The 21,037-nt window shown below is 40.7% G+C and overlaps 1 protein-coding gene across 1 annotated transcript in view; it reads left to right on the plus strand.

The window, feature by feature from the left end:
* Positions 1–3,662: 3,662 nt before the first annotated feature.
* CYP27C1 (cytochrome P450 family 27 subfamily C member 1) overlaps positions 3,663–21,037 on the plus strand; it is a 29,631-nt gene continuing 12,256 nt past the window's right edge. Inside the window, exons 1-5 of the mRNA XM_083349874.1 lie at positions 3,663–3,815; positions 10,700–10,890; positions 13,037–13,236; positions 14,897–15,106; positions 18,160–18,323. Of these exons, the coding sequence (XP_083206000.1) occupies positions 3,738–3,815; positions 10,700–10,890; positions 13,037–13,236; positions 14,897–15,106; positions 18,160–18,323 (843 nt within the window). The 5' untranslated portion in view covers positions 3,663–3,737. The remainder of the gene's footprint in view (positions 3,816–10,699; positions 10,891–13,036; positions 13,237–14,896; positions 15,107–18,159; positions 18,324–21,037) is intronic.

A 21,037-nucleotide genomic window follows, 5' to 3' on the forward strand; every position in this document is an offset into this window, starting at 1 on the left:
CATCGTTCGCATCAAGGGTGCCTATGGGGGCCTGGGCAGGAGTGGGGCAGATCTGAGGGTCTCTGGCAGAAGGACGGTCTCTGGGCCAGGGCCAAGGCAGAGGGGGCCGTTCCCTCACTGTTTCCAGGATGGATTCGCGGGCCGGATCTGGCCCCCGGGGCCTTGTGTTTGACATGTCTGGCTTAGCTGATTCTATGTGGTAACAGAATTGTGGATGGTAGCATAAGCTAGTTTTTAAAATTTTCATTTTGAAATGTCATGACCAATTATTTGGTTTTTTTCTTGGATATAGGATTGAAACTACTTGGTAACTACAGTGGATATATATACAAAACTGGACACGAGTAAAACTAAAGGAGCTAATAATGCTATTGACAATCATATTCATCTTTCCTATTATCCCATATCTAGAATGTAATCTTGGGAAATTATTGTTATTCATTGACCTATATGTTACACATTATTCCAATTTGTCCCCTATGTGATTTAATAATTACTTGAAATATCAAAGTGGACATACTCTTGAAATTTGAGCTCAATGTGTTTCCTGAATTAGAATGAACTTCACTTAGATTAATGCTAAGTAATAAATTTTGTTAATCAATAAAGCCTATATAGTCTTTGACTTACAACCATTTGTTTGATGACCATTAGAAGTTACAGTAGCAATGAAAAAAATGGCTTAACTATATCTGCAAGGTAGTCTTTGGATTGGATAGTACCATGTCCACAAATAGACTCCCTTTATTAGCAAATGGGATTGACATCAAGCAAAAGATTCCATTGGAGGATGAGGACTTTTTTAAAAGGATTCCTAGGGGTCCAATTGCCCATTTAAATGAAATTATAATGAGTCAAGATTAGAAATATGTTTGTACACATCAGAAGCAATTCTGAGAATGGAGTGACAATGAGTTTTCTCAGAAATCCATGCAAACAGATTCTAACAGGATAAAATTGTCTTTTCTCTCTTCATAGTTATTTAATCTTTTAAAATATCCAACTATAATAATTAAAACATGGAACAAACAAAATCAAAATAATTACATAAAAATAGTTCTACTTTAGAGAAGGCACATTAGCTTCAAGATACAGTATTATCTGTATTTATTTATTTATTTATTGATGGGATTTATATCCCGCCCTATCTCCCGAAGGACTCAGGGCGGCTAACAACAAAACATATAATAAGTACAGAAATCAAGATAAAAATAAAATTGAGAACATCTGTGCAATAAATTAAAATTAGAGAATTTAAAAAATAAATTAAAAATTCTAAATATAAATTATTTAAAATGCCTGTCAGTCCAGGTCAGCCTGGTGGAACAGGAGTGTTTTGAGGCCGCGGCGAAAGGATTGGAGGTTTTGGGCCATCTGAAGCTCAGGGGGGAGCTGATTCCATAGGGCTGGCGCTCCCACAGAGAAGGTCCTCCCCCTGGGGGTCGCCAACCGACATTGCCTAGCTGACGTTACCCTGAGGAGGCCTTCTCTGTGTGAGCGTACTGGACGATGGGAATTTGTTCCCGGCAGCAGATGGTCCTGCAAGTATCCCGGACCTAAGCCATGTAGGGCTTTAAAGGTAAGTACCAGCACCTTAAATCTCACCCGGAGGGCAACTGGTAGCCAATGCAGCTCACGCAGGAGGGGTGTAATATGGGAGTATCGGGGAGCTCCCATCACAACCCGTGCAGCTGCATTCTGCACCAGCTGAAGCCTCCGGGTGGTCTTCAAGGACAGCCCCATGTAGAGAGCATTACAGTAATCAATACGGGAGGTAACGAGTGCGTGGGTGACTGTACGTAGGGCATCTCGGTCCAAAAAGGGGCGCAATTGGTATATAAGACGAATCTGTGCAAATGCCCCCCTAGCCACGGCTCCAATATCTTCAAAACTGAGTCGTGAATCTAGGAGGACGCCCAGATTGCGTGCTCTATCAATGGGAGGTAACATCTCTCCTCCTATAGTCAGAGATGGAACCTCTTGGACTAAACGAGATGACGGTATGTACAGCCACTCAATCTTGGCCGGGTTGAGTCGAAGCCTGTTTTCTCCCATCCAAATCTGTACCACTTCCAGGCAATGGGACATCACATCAAGGGCATCACTGGGTTGGTTCGGGGTGGAGATGAATAGCTGGGTATCATCAGCATATTGATGATATTTCACCCCGAAGCTACGGATGATCTCTCCCAGCGGCTTCATATAGATGTTGAACAGGAGGGGCGAGAGCACCGAACCCTGAAGCACTCCACAATTAAGAGGCCTAGGGCTTGACCTCTGCCCTCCTGCCAACACCGTCTGCGAACGGTCCGAGAGGTAGGAGAACCACCGCAGAACGGTGCCTCCCACTCCCAGCCCCTCAAGACGATGCAGTAAGATACCATGGTCGATGGTATCAAAAGCCGCTAATAAATCTAATAGGACCAGGACAGAGGAATAACCTCTATCTCGGGCCCGCCAGAGATCATTCACCAGTGCGACCAATGCCGTCTCTGTGCTGTGCCCAGGTCTGAAACCCGATTGGTACGCATCTAGATATTCAGCTTCCTCCAGGTTCAAAGGGAGCTGTCGAGCCACCACGCTCTCAACGACCTTCGCAAGGAAGCGAAGGTTGGAGACAGGATGGAAGTTGTTTAAAACAGCTGGGTCCAGTGCCGGTTTCTTGAGGAGGGGCCTTACCACCGCCTCTTTCAAGGCAGCAGGGAAGTACCCTTCACTCAGTGAGGCATTGATGACTGCTAGGAGCCAGCCTCGTGTAACCTCCCGAGATGCATAGACTAGCCAGGAGGGACACGGGTCCAACAAACATGTGGCGGCACTTAGTTTCCCCATGATCTTGTCCACTTCATCCGGAGTCACAGGATCGAACTCTTCCCAAATGTACTCGGCCAACTTCATCATTTTCCTCTCGTTAGATACTGCCCAGTCAGAGTCCAGACCAGCCCGAATCTGAGCAATTTTGTCCACCAGATATTTACTAAATTCCTCAGCCCGTCCATTTAATACGGAACAAAATAATGAAATTAAGCAGATGAATATCATTTAAAGATGTCTTCTTGTGCCATTTCGTAATGCACTGCTACACATTAAATAAGCTTTCAAATGTTCTATTTTAGTATTAACTGACACATAAAAACCAAGTAAAACTACAAAAAATAGACACGTAACTCAATTTTTTTTTTCCAAACCAATGTAAAATAGAAGCCCCAGTGTTGGCACTGTCAGATGATGTATTTCAGTATGGCACTTTTCCGACCTAAATGAAACAAAATGCATCATCGGCTTTCTCTCTTGAAGTCTCAGACCACCCCGCCTTTTTCAGCCTCCGGGGAGGGAGTCTTTAATAATGGCCTGTGTAAACTGATGCTTAGGCAGTAAGTTTGGAGAAGCACTGCCTGACTAGAAATCAAGCAGAGAAGCTCAGTGTAAATGAAAACCAGTTTGTGAGGGTTAGCAAAAGTTTTGTCTAACTTAAAATGACTCTTCTCTTCAAAGCTTTGAAAATGGATTGCAAACAGGTGATTGAGGCTCAAAGGAACTGTGTTTATAGTGTTGTTTTTGGCAATAAGTTTCACCAGCTGCCCAAACTTTCAGGCAGCACTTCCTTGGAGATGCAAAATAATCCAGCTGCAGCAACAGAGGACAAAGAAGAGATGGTGGAAACTTCAGAGGAAGCCAAGGGACTTCTCAAACCCAGCCAGCATCCAAGCTGCCGAAGAGTGAAAAGCCTGAAAGAAATGCCAGGACCCAAGACTTTCTCCAATCTCATTGAATTTTTCTGTAAGGATGGTTTTGCCCGCATTCATGAAATACAGGTACAATTTAATGAAAAACAATCATTGTTGAGATTGATTATATTTGCTTTTTGTTGCACGAAGCAATTCTTAAAATTTAACTTAGCTTGCTTGCTCTTTATGGCGATGACATCTTAATGCTAGAGTTTTACTACTAAGTATTATTTCCTACTTTCTCTCCATCTCCCAGCTATCATGTTGTCTGGTTGTGATAATTTTTTTTTCATTCTGCAGAAATATTTTAGGTTCCGATTTTATTAATAACATATATTGCAGTGAAGTGGCATAACTTGTGGGGCTGAGGAATAAGAGACTGTTAACCCCTATACTTCAGGTATCTGCAGCCTTTAAATGGTAGTCAGGTTAATATTAGCGTGTTCACATGTGCACGTTCCCATACTTGGAGCAAGGCTGCAAAAGAGGGGGAAACAGGGAAATGATTCAGTGAATGCTTGGATTAGTTTAAAGCTGCATCCATTTTCGTGGGAGTTAGTTCCAAGTAGATATACACTTAAGATTTTTATTTTAGTTGCCTCGGCGTCTTTCTGCACCGAGATCGCTTTTCCTCTTGAGATTGAATTTAATTGACCAAAATACTCTCCCGTTGGTTTTCCAATCTGTTTGCAAGAGCGTCCAGGTCCAAGTCACATTGCTGGGCTTTGCCCACAGAGTCAACAGCAACCTATTTTCAGGTTTTCCAGCCATCCACCCATCCCTCTTTTCTCTCAGGCTAAGAGACCATTTTGTCCTTTTAGCTTATTCTGGCCCCCTACCCACGTTCTCGGGTATACAACGCTATTAAAACCCGCTGCTCGTTGTATACATGCTAGATTATTTCATTTGGACGGTTTAAGGGAGAAAGCAGCAGCACGATCTGCCGGCTAAGCATTTAACAGCCTCACTAACAGAAGGCGGGCATCGTGAAGCCCTCCCATTTTTCAGCCGGCTTGCCTTTCTCTCTTCACGGAGTTGCGCGCGCCCGCGCGGCGCTGCGCGCTCCCGCGAGGGTCTAACGGTGCCAAACCCCCCCCCACTCCAAACAACGACACATTCTCCTCACACGGCGCTTCCAAGGTGATGGTGGGGGGGGGGAGCGAGCTAGAACCACGCAAACGCTACTATCTTTTCCGTTCGCTCTTCCAATTTCCATTCAGTTGATAAGAAAACGAACCCTACATCGTGTTCAATCACTGGCACGGAGTGCGCGCGCATGCGCGCTTTCTAGCGGTGGATGGCTCGAATTTCGGAAGAATGGGCCAGGATTCTCCGACCGTCCTCTTTCCCCATTGGCTCCTGCTTACTATTATTTTTCACATTTGGCTCCAAAGTCCCTCCCCCATTCCATGACAAGATGGTTGCCATGGAGCGAGGGTGTTTTCACACATCTAATATTTGCGTACATAGATTCCGCCCCCCCCTCCCTGAATCTTTGGTGCTTTTGACATCCCCCATTGGTGGCGTCAGTGTTTCTCAGCTCTTGCTAAAGATCTCCTATTTCTCAACAAGCATAATTATCCCACTTAGCCTTTATAGAGGTCTATAAAATAGAGGTAAGCCAAGCCACTTGACTAAAGGGGAAAAATGTATTTGAAAAACAAGAATGGAAGGTAATTAGTTAAAATTGTATAAAGTCATTTCTAATAGCATCCGTACATGTGCTAATAATAATAACCCTTCCAGCAGGAGCCATCTTTTGCTTGTGGGCTTCATTGGTGAGAGGAGGCTCTGGCTAGCACGTAAGAAAAACCCAGCTGCATCATGGAAAAAGAAAGGTTGTAAGAAGGCCCAGATTGGTACAGTAAAGGCACATGGTGCTGCAAAGCAGGGCTGGGTGGTGCAAGTGGCAGCAGTGGGTAGCCAAAATAATGGAGATATGGGGGAATTTAAGAGGAAGGAGTCCCATACCATTACAAGGCTTGCAGCTGGGTGGGACCAAGGTAGGAATTGGGCTGGGATCTCAATTGTTGATTGGTAAAATTTGGTAAATGACAGTAATGGGGCTGCCAGGATTGCAATAGCTAAGTGATATGGTCACATGACATTGTATCACATGACTGTCACTTGGTGACAAAAATTTTGGCCTCAGTTTCTGTTAACTGAGGACTACCTCAGAATCACTGCTGTGAGATGGATGGCTCCATAAATCATAAGTATGATTTCACAATATCTCAATTACCTAATCTTCCTTTCACTACCCACTGAGGGACTCCTTTCCAATTCTTCCAATTTGCTTTCTTTACAGCTCAAACAACCAAGAGCAGGTATCTTGAGTTTGCTGGAAATGCATCTGTGGTCAGCTGTTGGGAGTTTATTCATGTGTGTTAGTGAGATAACAATTTGAAGGGATTGTGGATGAGTGAATAATTCACACTAAATTACAAGACAGTGTACAAAAGAATCCATTGTTAACCTACTAGCTTTACTGAGCACAAAACAGATAAGTTTTGCTTCAGCATTTTTATGCACATACTTTTCACTCTCATATACCAAATCCTCAAGAGGCAATTGCCCAAGGAGATAAAATGGCAAAAATAACTGCAGCTTGTTTCCAATCAACTTCTTGTCCAGGCTTTTATAGCAATCCTCCTAGTTCAGATGTTGATGATGTTGATTAAGTCCATTTCATCTAGGTTTTGTTTTCTACTTGATAAAAAATTTCTTATCTTTGCTTGATTTCTAGTTCTATTTGGTTTACCTTATTGTATTTAGAGAGCTTTGTTCTCTGTTAGCATTCCTGCTCTGGTTGCTTCCCCCTCCCCAGGCCCTCCCTGATTGTTAAAGACAGTCTGTAATATTATCCATAACAATATCCTTATTCAAGATGCTTATGGTTCAGTAGGATATCTTGCAGTGATAGGTAGAAACTTCCTTGAAAGACTACCGGAACCAAACATATTGAATCCATTTGTTTAATATGTAGCAGATGATAGCTGACCACTACAACTAAAGTAGCAAAATTTAATCAGATATGAATTTGTCCATATTTTAATTATATTCCCCACATTTCATTTCACATAACTTTGAAAAACCGTTAGCAAGCTTTTTTTTTTTACTACTTAGCCATGTCCAAAAAATACTTTGAGCAATTGCTAATTGGAAAAGCTACAAAGATGCCAAACCACCTTTCCTCTACTGCATTTAACTGCTCCTAGGAACTAAGTTGCGGCCGGCGTCAACTTCCCTCCGTCCAGTGCGCTCCCACAGAGAGGGCCTCCTCAGGGTGCCGCCAATCAAAGAATGCCGATTGGTGGCCCCCAGGGGGAGAGCGTTCTCTGTGGGCGCGCCAGACCTTTGGAACTGCTTACCGGTTGAGCTCCGGATGGCCCCTGACCTTCGCTCCTTCCGGCGCGATCTCAAAACCTTCTTTTTCGAACAAGCTGGCCTGGTCTGACGGGATGGGGTTGGGTTTTTATAAATAGTTTTAATTTTAATATGTATTAATTATTATGGGCATAATGGTTTAATTGCTTTTTAATTTTTGTATTCTATTTTTTATTATGTATTGCCCTGTTCACCGCCCTGAGTCCTTCGGGAGAAGGGCGGTATATAAATTAAATTATTATTATTATTAATGGTGAAGGATAGCATGTCAGCATTTTAAGCTACAGTAATTAGATGCTGCTGTGGTAACTGGAATAAAGGAGATAATCAAACAGATTGGTTATTGAGCTTCAAGTGGGGGAAATTGTCAAGTTCAGGAGTTAGGAGGCAAGATGAAACAATACGCTGGCCAGAAGTCTATGGAGATACAATTCTGTAAAGGAAACAACAGCTTTGCTCTTATGTCTGAAAACTGCAATAGAACAAAAACAGAAAAAAATGACTCAGTTTTCAAAACTAGGAAGTATTGTATGATGAAATAGACCAGGGCTGTCAAACTTGCCACATCACGTGATGTGTCGCCACATATTGCACCTTTTTTTCCATTGCTGGCAATGGGGTGGGCTGGTTTTGCCATGATTTATCTGGCCCATGGGCCGTTAGTTTGACACCCCTGAAATAGACCAAAGCTATTTTTGAATTAGCAGAGAAATCTGCTTGATTGCGTATTTGTGATTTTAAAAGATGCCTAATCAAATGTAACCAATTATTTCAAATTTGTTGGTACAACTTTACATCTAAACAGAGAAACTATTGTTCAACTGTTTATTGGAAGCTGCTGAAAGTGGTATTAAGTGAGAATGACTCTGAAATAATGTTTAGCTTTTTTGGTTAAAAGTCTTCCATAAATTAATATGATTAACTTTTTTATATAATTCTATTTGTGTACAGTGGGTAAAAGAAAAATCTGAACCCTGCGCTTAAATGGTACAGTTTGATATACAAAATGTTCCCTTATAATATATGTGAAAGGCAGAGGGAGTTTAGTGGTTTTACAATGAGAGTTCTGCTTGTCAGTAACCTGATTCCAACATTAAGTCAGGATGTAACGTCTATGGCTGGTACTTTGTTGGTTAAAGTGACACAACATTGCTTTAGAGGAGCTGTATTCTTCATTGTTTGGATTAGGAAACCATAATGGTTTTCCTTGCTTCTACCCACCCAGGTTGTATAGCTGTGTCAAAAATATTATGTAATGCCAAAAAGGAAAGTTTACGTTTTAAAAAGAAGATTCTAAACTAACAGATTCTGCAGCCTGAATAAGTTTGAAAGATCTGATCTAAGCTGACAGGCTGTAAAGAACCCATACTAAAGCCCATACTAAAATCGTAAAAGGCAGAGCAGGAACACCATCTGAAGCTACAGTCTGATAAATCTGCAGATGGCACAATCTTGTTAACTAATTTATCAATCTGGCCCAACACCCACAATTTTACAGTCAGGTGTTCAATGCCCAGGAAAGCCCACAGATGTTTGTGATTAATGAAGTAGGCAAAAGACTCTGTCCTATATAGGTATGCTGCCAGTTTTTATTACATCTAGCCCCAGATTTGGGGCCAAATACTACAGCTTCAAAAAAAATCCCTTCTCAAACTAACAGAAGGCTATACCATTTATCTCTTCAAACCACTAATGGCATCCTCCCACATAATATGGCCTTTTTGCATCTGTCAACCTGTTGATTTCAGTAAATATCCATGACTCAAACCCTAGTGCCTATGTCTCATGTAGCATACACACGAGACACTTTTTGGATGGCTGCCATTGAAATTAAAAGGAAATTGGGGTTGGCATAACTTACAACCCATTCATTTGATGACCTTTCAATTTACGATGGTGCTGAAAATAGTGATTATGACTGGTCCTCACACTTAAGTCTGTCACAGTATCCCCGTGATCACATGATCAAAATTTGGCCACTTGGCAACTAGCATGTATTTACATGCATCATCCATGGGGGTCACATGATCACCATTTGCAACCTTTCCAAGGAGCAACAAGCAAATTCAATGGGAGAAGCCAGATTTTCTTAATGATGATGTCATAGTTCCTAAAATCAGGCATGACTCATTTAACTTAGCAATAGGTTCCAGTCCAAATTGTGGTCATAAGTTGAGGACAACTTGTATAATGGTTGGATTTGCAAATTTCAATAGGATAGTTGGTGGCTCAGTGTATTGTGTGAACCTAGCCTGTGAAATTAATTTATATTTAATGTTTTGTGTTTTCTTTTATGGAGTTCAAGTTGATATTTATTCTGACATCTCAAAGATTGAGTTTGTTCAGTCTAAATTCCTAAGAAATATTGTTCAAATGCTTTTGTGTGTGCTTGGTGTTTTTCATATTGAACATCTTCAGTTATATATATATGCTGTATATATATTGTGTGTGTATATACACGCCCTTGAATCAGTTTTTGACTATTGGTTATTGCATGGACTAATGCCTGCAGTTTATTTGGAAAAGTTTTTTTTTAATGTTTTGCCATTACCTCCTTCCTATGGCTGAGAGAGATTGACAGACCCAAAGTTACCCAGGCCCAAAGGCTGGTTTTATGCCTAAGGCACGACCATAACTCACGGTCTGCTGATGTCTAGACTGATATCATAACCACACCACCAAACTGGCTGCCTTCAAATTTTGGTTAAGTCTTAATATTCTCCTTGTAGGCTGGGTCTGTATGTATTGGTTAACCCTGTTATCTCCAAATGGAAAAAAAGGACTGGAGCAGAAGCTATACCATTATGGCTTCTCTCCTGGTACACTAATGACAGTGAAATACTTGGCAAGGAAGAACCTCAGGCAACAAATGTCTGATATGCAGCATTAAATTGAGCATAGCTTAATTCTTACCAATGTCTTCAAAAAGATTTATCTGGAAGGGAGGCTGCAGAAAAATCCCATATCATAAATACCTTTGCCAGTGTAAAATATTAATTATATTTCACATATTTGCTGTATAGGTAGTCCTCAATTTATAACCATTTCATCAGTGACTGTTCAAAGTTAGGACAATGCTGAGAAAATGGACATGACCCTTACCCAAATTTACAGCTGTTGCAGTGCCTTCACATGTGAACAGGCATGTGTCAGCCCACTCACTCTTATGAATGGAGTTGTGCTTTAACCTCTTGCCTACCTGCTCCCATTTTGGCCACTCTACACCCCGCCTTGCCTCCCATCAACTGCATAACTCTGAGGCTTCTTGCCACATCTCCATCTACTCCAGCAAGCAGCAGCAAACATTATTTTGTCCAACTGCCTTCTCTCCCAGTTCCCCACATCAATTTTTCACCAAAGGTTTTCCAAAGACAGCCCAGCCTTCTAAAAGCAGTTCAGTCTTCAGAAAACTTTTGTAGATTTTTAAAGGCTTATGAACCCACATAGACTAGACTAAGGAAACTAATTACTGTTATCTTTAATTGCAGTTTGATATAATACCCATTAGAATTCAGTGCTATATAAAAATGTCACTCTTGCCAGGAGGGATAAGTAATTTGTTCTTTTTTTTTCCCCCTTCATAGCAGAAACATGTACAGGAATATGGAAAAATTTTCAAGTCTCATTTTGGTCCCAAACTAGTTGTGTCCATTGCAGATAAAGACATGGTGGGTCAGGTTCTACGGGAAGAAGGTTGCACGCCACAAAGAGCTGACATGGATTCCTGGGAGGAATATAGAGCTTTACGGGGACGAGCTACAGGACTTATATCGGCGTGAGTGCACTCACATTTTGGGGGGGTATTGTCAAACAATATTCTAACTTTATATTCTTCTTAAGCCTAGTGATGCAACTGTTGTCAATTAGCATATTTTATTAAAGAATCTACTTATGATTATATCCCTAGGAGTTTGGTATTGGTAAATGCCTATAGGGAATAATTAATCAGAATAAGAATAATTTTTGATGAAGTGTGTTTTTTCAAAAGAAAGCCACTCCCTTCCTGAGTCATAGTACTGTTCTGTTTTCATGGAATAAAATTGTGGCAGCTAAGTACTTTATATAGTGAGAACCAGAGTATGCTTTAGAAAATGTCAGCAAAATTTTAATGAAACTGTATGTAGTAACACAAAAATCCCAATTCTGTAATTCCACAAATGGCATGTTCAGTTTATTTGATTAACCACAGAGTCATTTGTTGTTAGAACTGCAGTTACAGTTTAGTCACCCTACAGACATGTAAGACCCATTACAATCAGTTGCCTATAAGCACAGATAACTTCTAGGATTACTAGTCTAAGCATGCAAATTTAGTTAAATTTAAAAGATTGGCATTTTCCATTTTATTATTATTATAAAAAAGAATTCTGGTCAAATTGACTTTCAAGTGATTTTAGTCAAAAGAAGACTAAAAGAGGTTGTTCTCCCTCTCCCCCCCCCAAAAAAAAGAAACATGTGACTGGGAGAGCGCAGGAATCGGCACAGTTGAAGTGCAATGGATGAGCCTCATTCTAGCAAAACCTTAATTACTCTTCCTTACTCTTCTAAAGCTCTGTTAAAAACTTTTAAAATATTTTTATTACTTCTATTCTCAATGTACTTTTTAAATTTTTTACCGTGGACTTCAGTCCAATCTTTTTGACAGCTTTTCCCCCATCTGCTACAGTTTTTAGTAACATAGAGTCAATTATGTTTTGCACAACGATCAGATGGCATCTTCTTCCCATTTTCCAAACCAAAAAAGGGCTAGTGATATTTCTCATCTTTCTCCCAGAATAAAATGATCAGGCCCTGGACTCAGATGAGTATTTTGCAGATTATGGTATCTAGTAAGCCAGCATTACTTCCAAGAATATATATCTCACTATCAGCTTCTGGATCAACTTGTGATTTGCAGACTACATGCAATAACTACATGCAATAACCCTGCATGCAAATACTACATGCAATAACCCTGTTGTTGTTGTTAACTGCGAAGTCGTGTCCGAACCATCGTGACCCTATGGACAACGTTCCTCCAGGCCTTCCTGTCCTGGAGTCCATTTAAGCTCACGCCTACTGCTTCAGTGACTCCATCCAGCCACCTCATTCTCTGTCGTCCCCTTCTTCTCTTGCCCTCAATCTTTCCCAGCATTAGGCTCTTCTCCAGTGAGTCCTTCCTTCTCATTAGGTGGCCAAAGTAGTAGTCCCTAAAGCACTCCAAATTGTGATGTTGAAACTCAGTAGCAAAATGGTAAATTTACTACAGTCAGCGTGGAAACTGAAATTTGTTATCATAAAAATAATTAGACCACCTCTAAAAATCTTTTTCCTCTAATTGTTCATGGCCTATGTTTAGAAGACAGAAGCATTTGGGGACAGAGCACTAATTTAAAGATGATCTTGGTTTTCAGAAAGATTTATTTGGATATAATACGTCATGAGGATGAGATCATCTAAAAGAAATTACTGAACTGTTTAAAAATGATTTTGGATTGTGTTTAGAAAAGTACTAGAATCTAGGCACCTACCAAAATTCTTAAGCAAACTTGGGAGATATTTTTCATGTTCACTTTTATTTCAATTTCCCACTGAATAGCCTCAGTGGTAGTATAATTCTGATAGCATCACAAGGAAAAGAACTTGATTTAAAAAAATAAAAACCTTACTAGTATAAGGGGGAGAGATGTGTTTCTTTACCTGACAAGATTCATAACTTAAGGGTAGAGGCATTTCAATAAAAAGCCAGTAATAAGATTTAATCATAAGTCACGTAAACGTTTAACAAAGCATTTTTTACATTAGTCTAATCATTTTTGTACAAATATTACCCTCCAGAAAGAGTTTAAAGTATGGTTACATTTCCATTTACTGAAAATTTTGATTTTATTTTTGACAGAAAAAATGTGATCTAGATTATCCTTACCTGTTATTTCTTCTAGAGAAGGGGAGCAATGGCTAAAAATGAGACGTGTACTAAGACAAAAAATGGTAAAGCCCAGTGATGTTGCGATTTTCTCCAGAGGAATTAATGAAGTTATTTCAGATTTAATTAAGAGAATCCATGTTCTTAGAAATGAAGAAGAAGATGGGGAAACTGTGACAAACATTAATAGTCTTTTTTTTAAATATTCAATGGAAGGTAAGAGTCATCATTTTTAAATAAGGGATAAAAGCTTAAACTATGTGATTATATCAGTGATTATTATCAATTGAAGTCACTGCTACAACATGTAAACAAGAGATGGAATATCCTAAAAATCAGGGGTAGGCAATCTGGAATTGTCTACTCATTAGAGATTATCATTTCCATAAGCCCTTGCCAATAGCCATAGTTATGAGAGATTCTAGAGAAAAAGATGGCGGAATTAATGAGTTTTCTAACAAATGGAGTTCAGTATGGGTTGCAAAAAGTAATAAACTCACTAAAAAGAATGCTGGAGGTGCTTACCATCTGTATACAGGTAGTCCTTGACTTACCACTGGTCATTCAGCAACAATTCAAAGTTATGACAGAAAAAAAAAGCTATATATAATCTGGTCCTGAAGTTAAAGTTGCTGCAGCGTCCCTGTGTTTGTTTGCTTTTACGACTGACTACAGAGATGTTGCAGCACCCCATCTATTTCTTTGGATCTGTTTCCCACCTTACTGGGCCCCACATCCTCCTCCTTACTTTCTTTTTAAAGATCTCCGAAACTCTGGAATTTGGATTAGGGAAGGAGGACAGGCTGCTCAATTACTGGGCTATGTGGCACAATCCCAGAAGTGGCTGCAATTTTCTAAATTATGGCCACTTGGAAAGTGATGAGCACCATGCAATACTTCCTTAACTGAGCTCTGCAACATGCCACAGCCTTTTGCAGTGTTCCACAACACTGTGGAATGCTGTGGCACTCAGGTTAAAGAAGCATAATGAATGAATGAATGAACCCTTATTGTCAAAGTACAACCATGTATACATTGAGATTGGCTGAGCCTCCCTTCGTGCCCCCCTCCCAACTCACAGTGACAACAAACCCTCCATCTTATTACACCATGTGAGCTAATTGCACAACACACCAGCCTCGCAAGTCAATCATGCATAAAGTTGATAAAATTATTTCCCGTTCAAGAGCCTAACAGCCCATGGATAAAAGCTGTTCTTCAGCCTGTTAGTACGGCTGGCTATACTCCTATATCTCCTACCCAATGGTAGAAGAATAAAGAGATTCTGACCAGGGTGTGTCATCCCTGAGAAATTTCCTCACTCTTCCAAGGCAGCGAGCCCTGGCGATGTCATCCAGTGGTGTCAGGGGACAGCCCACAATGTCTTGTGCTGTGCTCACCACCCTCTGTAATGCTTTCCAATCTGCGGCTGTCAGACCAGCATACCAAACCACAATACAATACGAGAGGATGCTCTCTATAGTAGACCGGTAAAAGAGCGTCATTAGCCGTTGTTCTACCCTGTTTTTCTGCAAGACCCTGAGGAACTGGAGTCTCTGTTGGGCCTTTCTGGCCACCTGGGTTGTATTAACTTTCCAGGTAAGATCTTCACAGAGGTAGACTCTCAGGAATTTAAAGGACACACAACCCCCCCCCCCCCCCGATGTAAAGTGGGGCAGGTTCCTCTTTTTTCCTCCAGAAGTCTGCTTTGTTGCTGTGCTGGGTGGCAATCATTCTGGAAGCAATCACCATTTTCTAAGTAGTCACATCGTAAGTGCCAGAACTCACACTTATCTACTCCTGTTGCATAGTATAGTTTTGTACATTATTTTGCAAAGAAAAAGAGAATACATTCTGCATTACTTTGCCCGTATAGGAGTTGCAACTGTTCTGTATGAGTGTCGATTGGGTTGCCTGGAAAATCACATTCCCAAGAGTACACTGGAATATATTGAAGCACTGGAGTTGATGTTTAGCAGTTTCAAATCTACTATGTACGCAGGAGCTATTCCCAAGTGGCTTCGTCCAGTCATTCCAAAGCCTTGGAGAGAATTCTGTAAATCATGGGATGGACTCTTTAAATTTAGTAAGTGTTCTTGTTTTTTAAGACTGAAATTCAGATATAATTTATGTTAGCTAAAGAAAGTCAAATGTGACTGTACAAACAACCTGAAATACTGAATCCAATTGTAAATATTAATTTTCTTAAATTATGTCTAAAATTGAAATTAAAGCCAGGTCTTCTGCCCTAATTGTAAACATATTTATTGCAGCAACAATCAAAATACCATATTCTAATCTATGTTGGGAAAAAAATCAGAATTTGACTAACAGTATATGAATATATTATTTATACAGTTATTATTGTAACCTTTGTCCCTGTTTTTTTTTTAACAAGCAGAAAATAATTTCCCAATCTTTCTCCCATTATTCATTTTTTTTCTATTCAGACATCATATTGTGACCCTTCAAATTATTTCATGGTTTCTTGTTTCAAGTCAGGTTGGACAAATTATATTTACTAACGGTTTTAATGTTTAAATAATCTGAAGTAGGTTTTTTTTTCAATGTCACAGCAAACTCTTGAGGGAGCTGAAAATGGAGGTGGAATGCATACTCGAATAGGCAAAACCTTTCTTCATAGAATATTTTAAAATACAGAAGTAAAAAATGTCTCCCTTTTTTTGGCCGCCATAGAGTGTGTGGCACTTTTTTTTGAGAGGGGGTGATTGGATATTACTTTAGGTCTTAAGGAACCCTATACATCTTAAAAATTCCTTTTATGTATGGATCCAGTCTTTGCTAACATTCAGAGTATGGCTGTTGCCATACCACATAAAGTATGTTGTAGTGCAATGTTGCGACAGTGTCAACTATTAAGATACTAATATGCTAAAAATGGGAAGAATAAAAACTGTTTAATCCACTAAAATACAGTAATTTACAATGGCTGGGTAATATAATTAGACATCTGTGCTAGTATCTCTTTATTCCAAATTGGAAATGCCTTGCCAAAGAATATTATTTCTTTTGTCCATGCATAAAGCATATAACCTTTATAATGAAAAGGCCTTTTATGGTTAAGTTGACATGGGAAAAAGGACCTCAGGTTTTAGGGTTTCAAACTGTTTTGGTCTTTAAAGATAAGTACCAGAATTTTGAATTAAGTTCAGTAGCGTGTAAGGTGGCATAGTTTAGTTTGGACAGAGTGATAATGGTAATAATCCACATTCTGGTACCTCTAGAATAGATTACTAGAATAGATTACATTCTGATTTTAAACAGTATCACTGGACTTATTTGCTAGCTTCAATTTTATACAGATTGTCCTCAACTTCTGACACAATTGAGCGCAAAATTTCTGTTGCTATTATTGAATTTTGCCCCATTTTATGACATTTCTTGTTACTGTTAAGTGAATCACTGCAGTTGTTAAAGTAGTAGTACGGTTGTACACGTATAATCTTGCAAATTCTTGATTCTTATCATAATAGAAATTGAATTATCTCAGACATGTCAAACACAAGGCCCGGGGGCCAGATCCAGCCCGTGAAGCCATCCTGGAAACAGTGAGGGAACGGCCCCCGCTGCCTTGGCCCCAGCCCAGGCCGGCCAGGAGCCAATGTACAATTTTGTGGTGGCCATCTATGCTGAAACGCATTCAGTCTTAGCTCCACAAGGCTGTCTGGAAACAGCGAGGGACCAGCCCCTGCTGCGTCGGCCCCATCCACTGGGCATGTGCTGGGGAGGTATCACCCTTTGTGAGGAATGAAAAAATGCACCATTGCCTGGAAGTGGCCAGCAGATGGCCCTGCCTACTTCGGGCAGGCTAGGGGCTGGGCAGCATTGCGCTTCTCTTCAGATTCATGCCACCCGGCTCAGCCTCTCAGCACTGTGAGGAGAGCGCCCCACTGCCTGCCAAAACCGGGAGGCTGGGGGCTGGGCAGCATTGCACAAGTAACATCGACTTTCATGCTGCTCATGGCATCCCCTCCCCCAGAGCCCACCAAGCCGGATATGTGAAGTAGGCGAGGGCCATGTGCTGGCCACTTCCACTTCCCCAGCTGTGTTTCTTGCCTGTTTTCTCCCTCCCTCATCTCAAATATTTTCCCACCACTCTAGGAAGGAAGGAAGGAAGGAAGGAAGGAAGGAAGGAAGGAAGGAAGGAAGGAAGGAAGGAAGGAAGGAAGGAAGGAAGGGTGGGTCTGAGGGGAGTCCTGCCTTAGTCCTTCCCTGCTGCCCTTTCACCATCCCCTTGCCCCCTCCTCCTGGCCTATCCTGGGGGTCTCCCATCCTATTGCTAAGGAAGCTTTGGATACAAAGCCAGGTCTCCTCACATGGAGAGGGAGTGGGCCTTCCTTTTGACTTTGCCCTCGTCCCCATCATGAGCAACCTGGCTAAGGAGAGCAAGCACAACAGCAGCAGCCTTGAGGAGGTAAGTGCAGCTGGGCGCCCCCTCGGGGAAGTGGGGCTGGGTTTAGTGCCCTGGGTGCTTGAGGGCTGGGCTGGGCATTTGACCTCTGCGCCACCGTCCAGCCCCCCCCCCACATGGCCTGAGAGGAACAGTGAGGCTCCTCCAGTGGAACATGCCTTGGCACTTACCCCAGTCCCATCTCCTTCTGCCAGAGACCTTCAGATCTGTCCCATTCCTGCCCAGGTCCCCATAGGTACCCTTGACGCGAACGATGTAGAGCTGGCCATACCCACCCAGTAGGCCACACGCACTCCAGCTATGCCCACCCAGTAGGCTGCGCCCACTCTGGCCACACCCACCCGGCCCCCCGAGGGCAACCGCAATGCTGATGTGGCCCTCAATGAATTTGAGTTTGACACCCCTGAATTATCTCAAAGGTGCTGTTCCAAAAAGCAATTGGAATGTGTTGTTTTTTTTCCCCCTTGAAAATGTTTTGCATCTTATCCAAGAAACTTTTTCAGTTCTGGATAGTTGAGAATCTCCATAGGCAGAAATTAAATTATTTTCCAGCATTGAAGATAGTAAGACATTTAATATTTTTAAAGCAATTGAAGTAAAGATATTTTTAAAAACCCTACTTTATAAACAAGAGATAATAGCCTAAGAAGTTATATTTCAAATTTTGATAAACTTTCTTTGTTTTTTCTTCTCTTTTAATCACCAAGGTCAAATTCACGTTGACAATAAAATAAATGAAATAAAGTCCCTTTTAGATCAAGGAAAAAAAATAAAAGGTGGATTACTCACAACTCTGCTTAGGAGAAAAGAGCTTACAATAGAAGAGATTTATGCCAATATGACTGAAATGCTTTTGGCAGGTGTTGACACAGTAAGTTCTTTATTTATTTTCTATGTTTCTGGATATCCATGCCGCAAAGTGTCTTATATGCAACATAAATAAAAATACAATAAATGTCATTTTAAAATAAATCTTTTACCTTTTAATATTAAATTTCTTTTATACTTATCTAGATAGATAAATTAGGGCATTATTTTATATAGTAAAGTTTGGGTCTTCTATTCTGACTATGGACATATTTTTGTCTTTTAATGCACACATGAATGGATTGTAAAAGATAATTTTCAGTGACATGGCACACTTTGGGTAGCCTGTTTCTCTGAAGTTTAAGGTATACACACATTCACACACACACACACACACACACACACACATATGTTATATGTATGTAGAAAGAGGCCCTTAAAAATGCAACTGTATATGGGAAGTTTCCATAGAAATCAGGATTTAACAGTAGTCTGCTTTTTATCAGAATGTTTGTACTAACAAATATAGGCACAAAGTATTTTTTATTTTATTTTTATTTTATTCAAAAGAAGGTAAAATACAAAACTTCAAAAACTTTTTTTAAGAAACAAAGAAAAAACACAACCCAAACAAGACTTTAAAAAAGTGTAATAAAAAAGAAACTTAACACATAAATGCATATTATCGCCCTAGCTGAATACTAATTAATATATTACAATATTAATTTCTCATCCCTTGTAAAATACCCCCCAAATTTTAAACTACTAATTCTATTAGCAAGTTATTAATCTGTCATCTATATAGTTTATTAATGACAAAATAGTTAACAGAAAGAACAATAATAATAAAAAAGAGCATTCAAGTTTCAAAACCATCTGTTAACAAATTGTTATTGTAATCAACTCATAGAAAATTTACCACGGCTTCTTATATATCCCAAATCATCCCAAATGTTAACACTGATTCATCCTGGATCAAATATCCATATTTGTGTCTTAATGCAATCTCATATCAATTGTTGTCTGGTTAAATATAATAAATCCAATCTCCAAAGTTGATCTATCTTCCCAAAAATGTCTAGATGAAATTGTTTTCCAGTTAAGTGTGATAAATCCATTCCCCAATCTCTCTTCTATTGTCTTAAGGAATATCAATTTAACACTTATCCACTCAGTCAGTTTTCTGCTATTGAAAAATAATACAGGCTTGAACTTCAGGGAAGCAAGTGCAATAAATTCTAAGTGTATAAAGTCCATTATTTCTTTCCAGTGAATCTGCTACTTTCAGAAAAAACAGTCCAACCTATCAAAAACAGTACCGTAAAAAACAGATTAGAAACACAACAAGAAAATGGTAAGAGCACCTGTCTACCCTAGATGAGTTCAAAACACCAGGAGCAGATGAATTACACCCAGGGTTCTGAAGGAACTGGCAGGTGTGATCTCAGAACCACTGAACTATATCTTTCAAAGATCCTGGAGCACTGGGGAACTACCAGAGGACTGGAAAAGAACTGAAGTAGTTCCCATCTTCAAAAAAGGAAAAAAAATGGACCCAGGAAACTACAGACCTATCAGCCTGACCTCAATACCTGGAAAGATTCTGGAAAAGATACTTAAGCAACGAATCAGCGAACACCTAGAGGCAAACCCCAAACCACGTCAGTGATGCCCTCAACGTGATGTCCCGTTGCCTGGAAGCGGTCCGGGAATGGATGGGGAGGAACAGGCTTCAACTCAACCCAGACAAGACTGAGTGGCTGTACATACCGGCATGTCAGGATATTCAGAGTATTCCATCCCTTAATATTGGGGATGAGTTATTACCGCCCGTAGATAGGGCTCGCAACCTGGGTGTCCTCCTAGATTCACAGCTCTCCTTAGAAGATCACATAGGAGCTGTGACTAGGGGGGTTTTCACTCAGGTTCGTCTGGTGCGCCAGCTACGACCCTATCTGGACCTAGATGCCTTGCGTACAGTCACCCATGCACTTGTGACCTCTCGTCTCAACTACTGCAACGCTCTTTACATGGGGCTGCCCTTGAGAATCACTCGGAAGCTTCAGCTGGTACAGAGTGCAGCTGCACGAACGCTTTTGGGGGCTCCCCGATACTCCCATATTACACCTCTGCTTCATGAGCTGCACTGGCTTCCAGTTGCCTTCCAGGTGAAATTCAAGGTGCTAGTGATGACATACAAAGCCCTACATGGCATGGGTCCGGATTATCTACGGGAGCACCTACTGCCAGCGTCAACACCCCTCCGTCCTGTGCGCTCCCACAGAGAGGGCCTCCTCAGGGTGCCACCGGTCAGAGAATGCCGGCTGGTGACCCCCAGGGGGAGAGCATTCTCGGTGGGTGCACCAATCCTCTGGAACCGCTTACCAGCCGAAATCCAGATGGCCCCCGACCTTCGCACCTTCCGGCGAGATTTAAAAACCTATCTATTCCAGCAAGCTGGCCTGGCCTGATAGATTTGGGGTTTTATTTGTTTTATTGTTGCTTTATTGTATACTTACTTTGCTCTGTACACCGCCCTGAGTCCTCCGGGAGAAGGGCGGTATATAAAACGAATAAATAAATAAATAAATAAATAAATAAATAAATAAATAAATAAATAAATAAAGTCATTACCAAAAGCCAACATGGGTTTGTCAAAAACAGATCATGCCAGACAAATCTTATTGCATTCTTTGACCAAGTGACAAAATTAGTGGACCAGAGGAATGCTGTGGGTATAATTTACTTGGACTTCAGTAAGGCATTTGATAAAGTAAA

This window comes from Vipera ursinii, assembly GCF_947247035.1.
Source record: "Vipera ursinii genome assembly, chromosome: 1".
Classification (NCBI taxonomy): Eukaryota; Metazoa; Chordata; class Lepidosauria; order Squamata; family Viperidae; genus Vipera; species Vipera ursinii.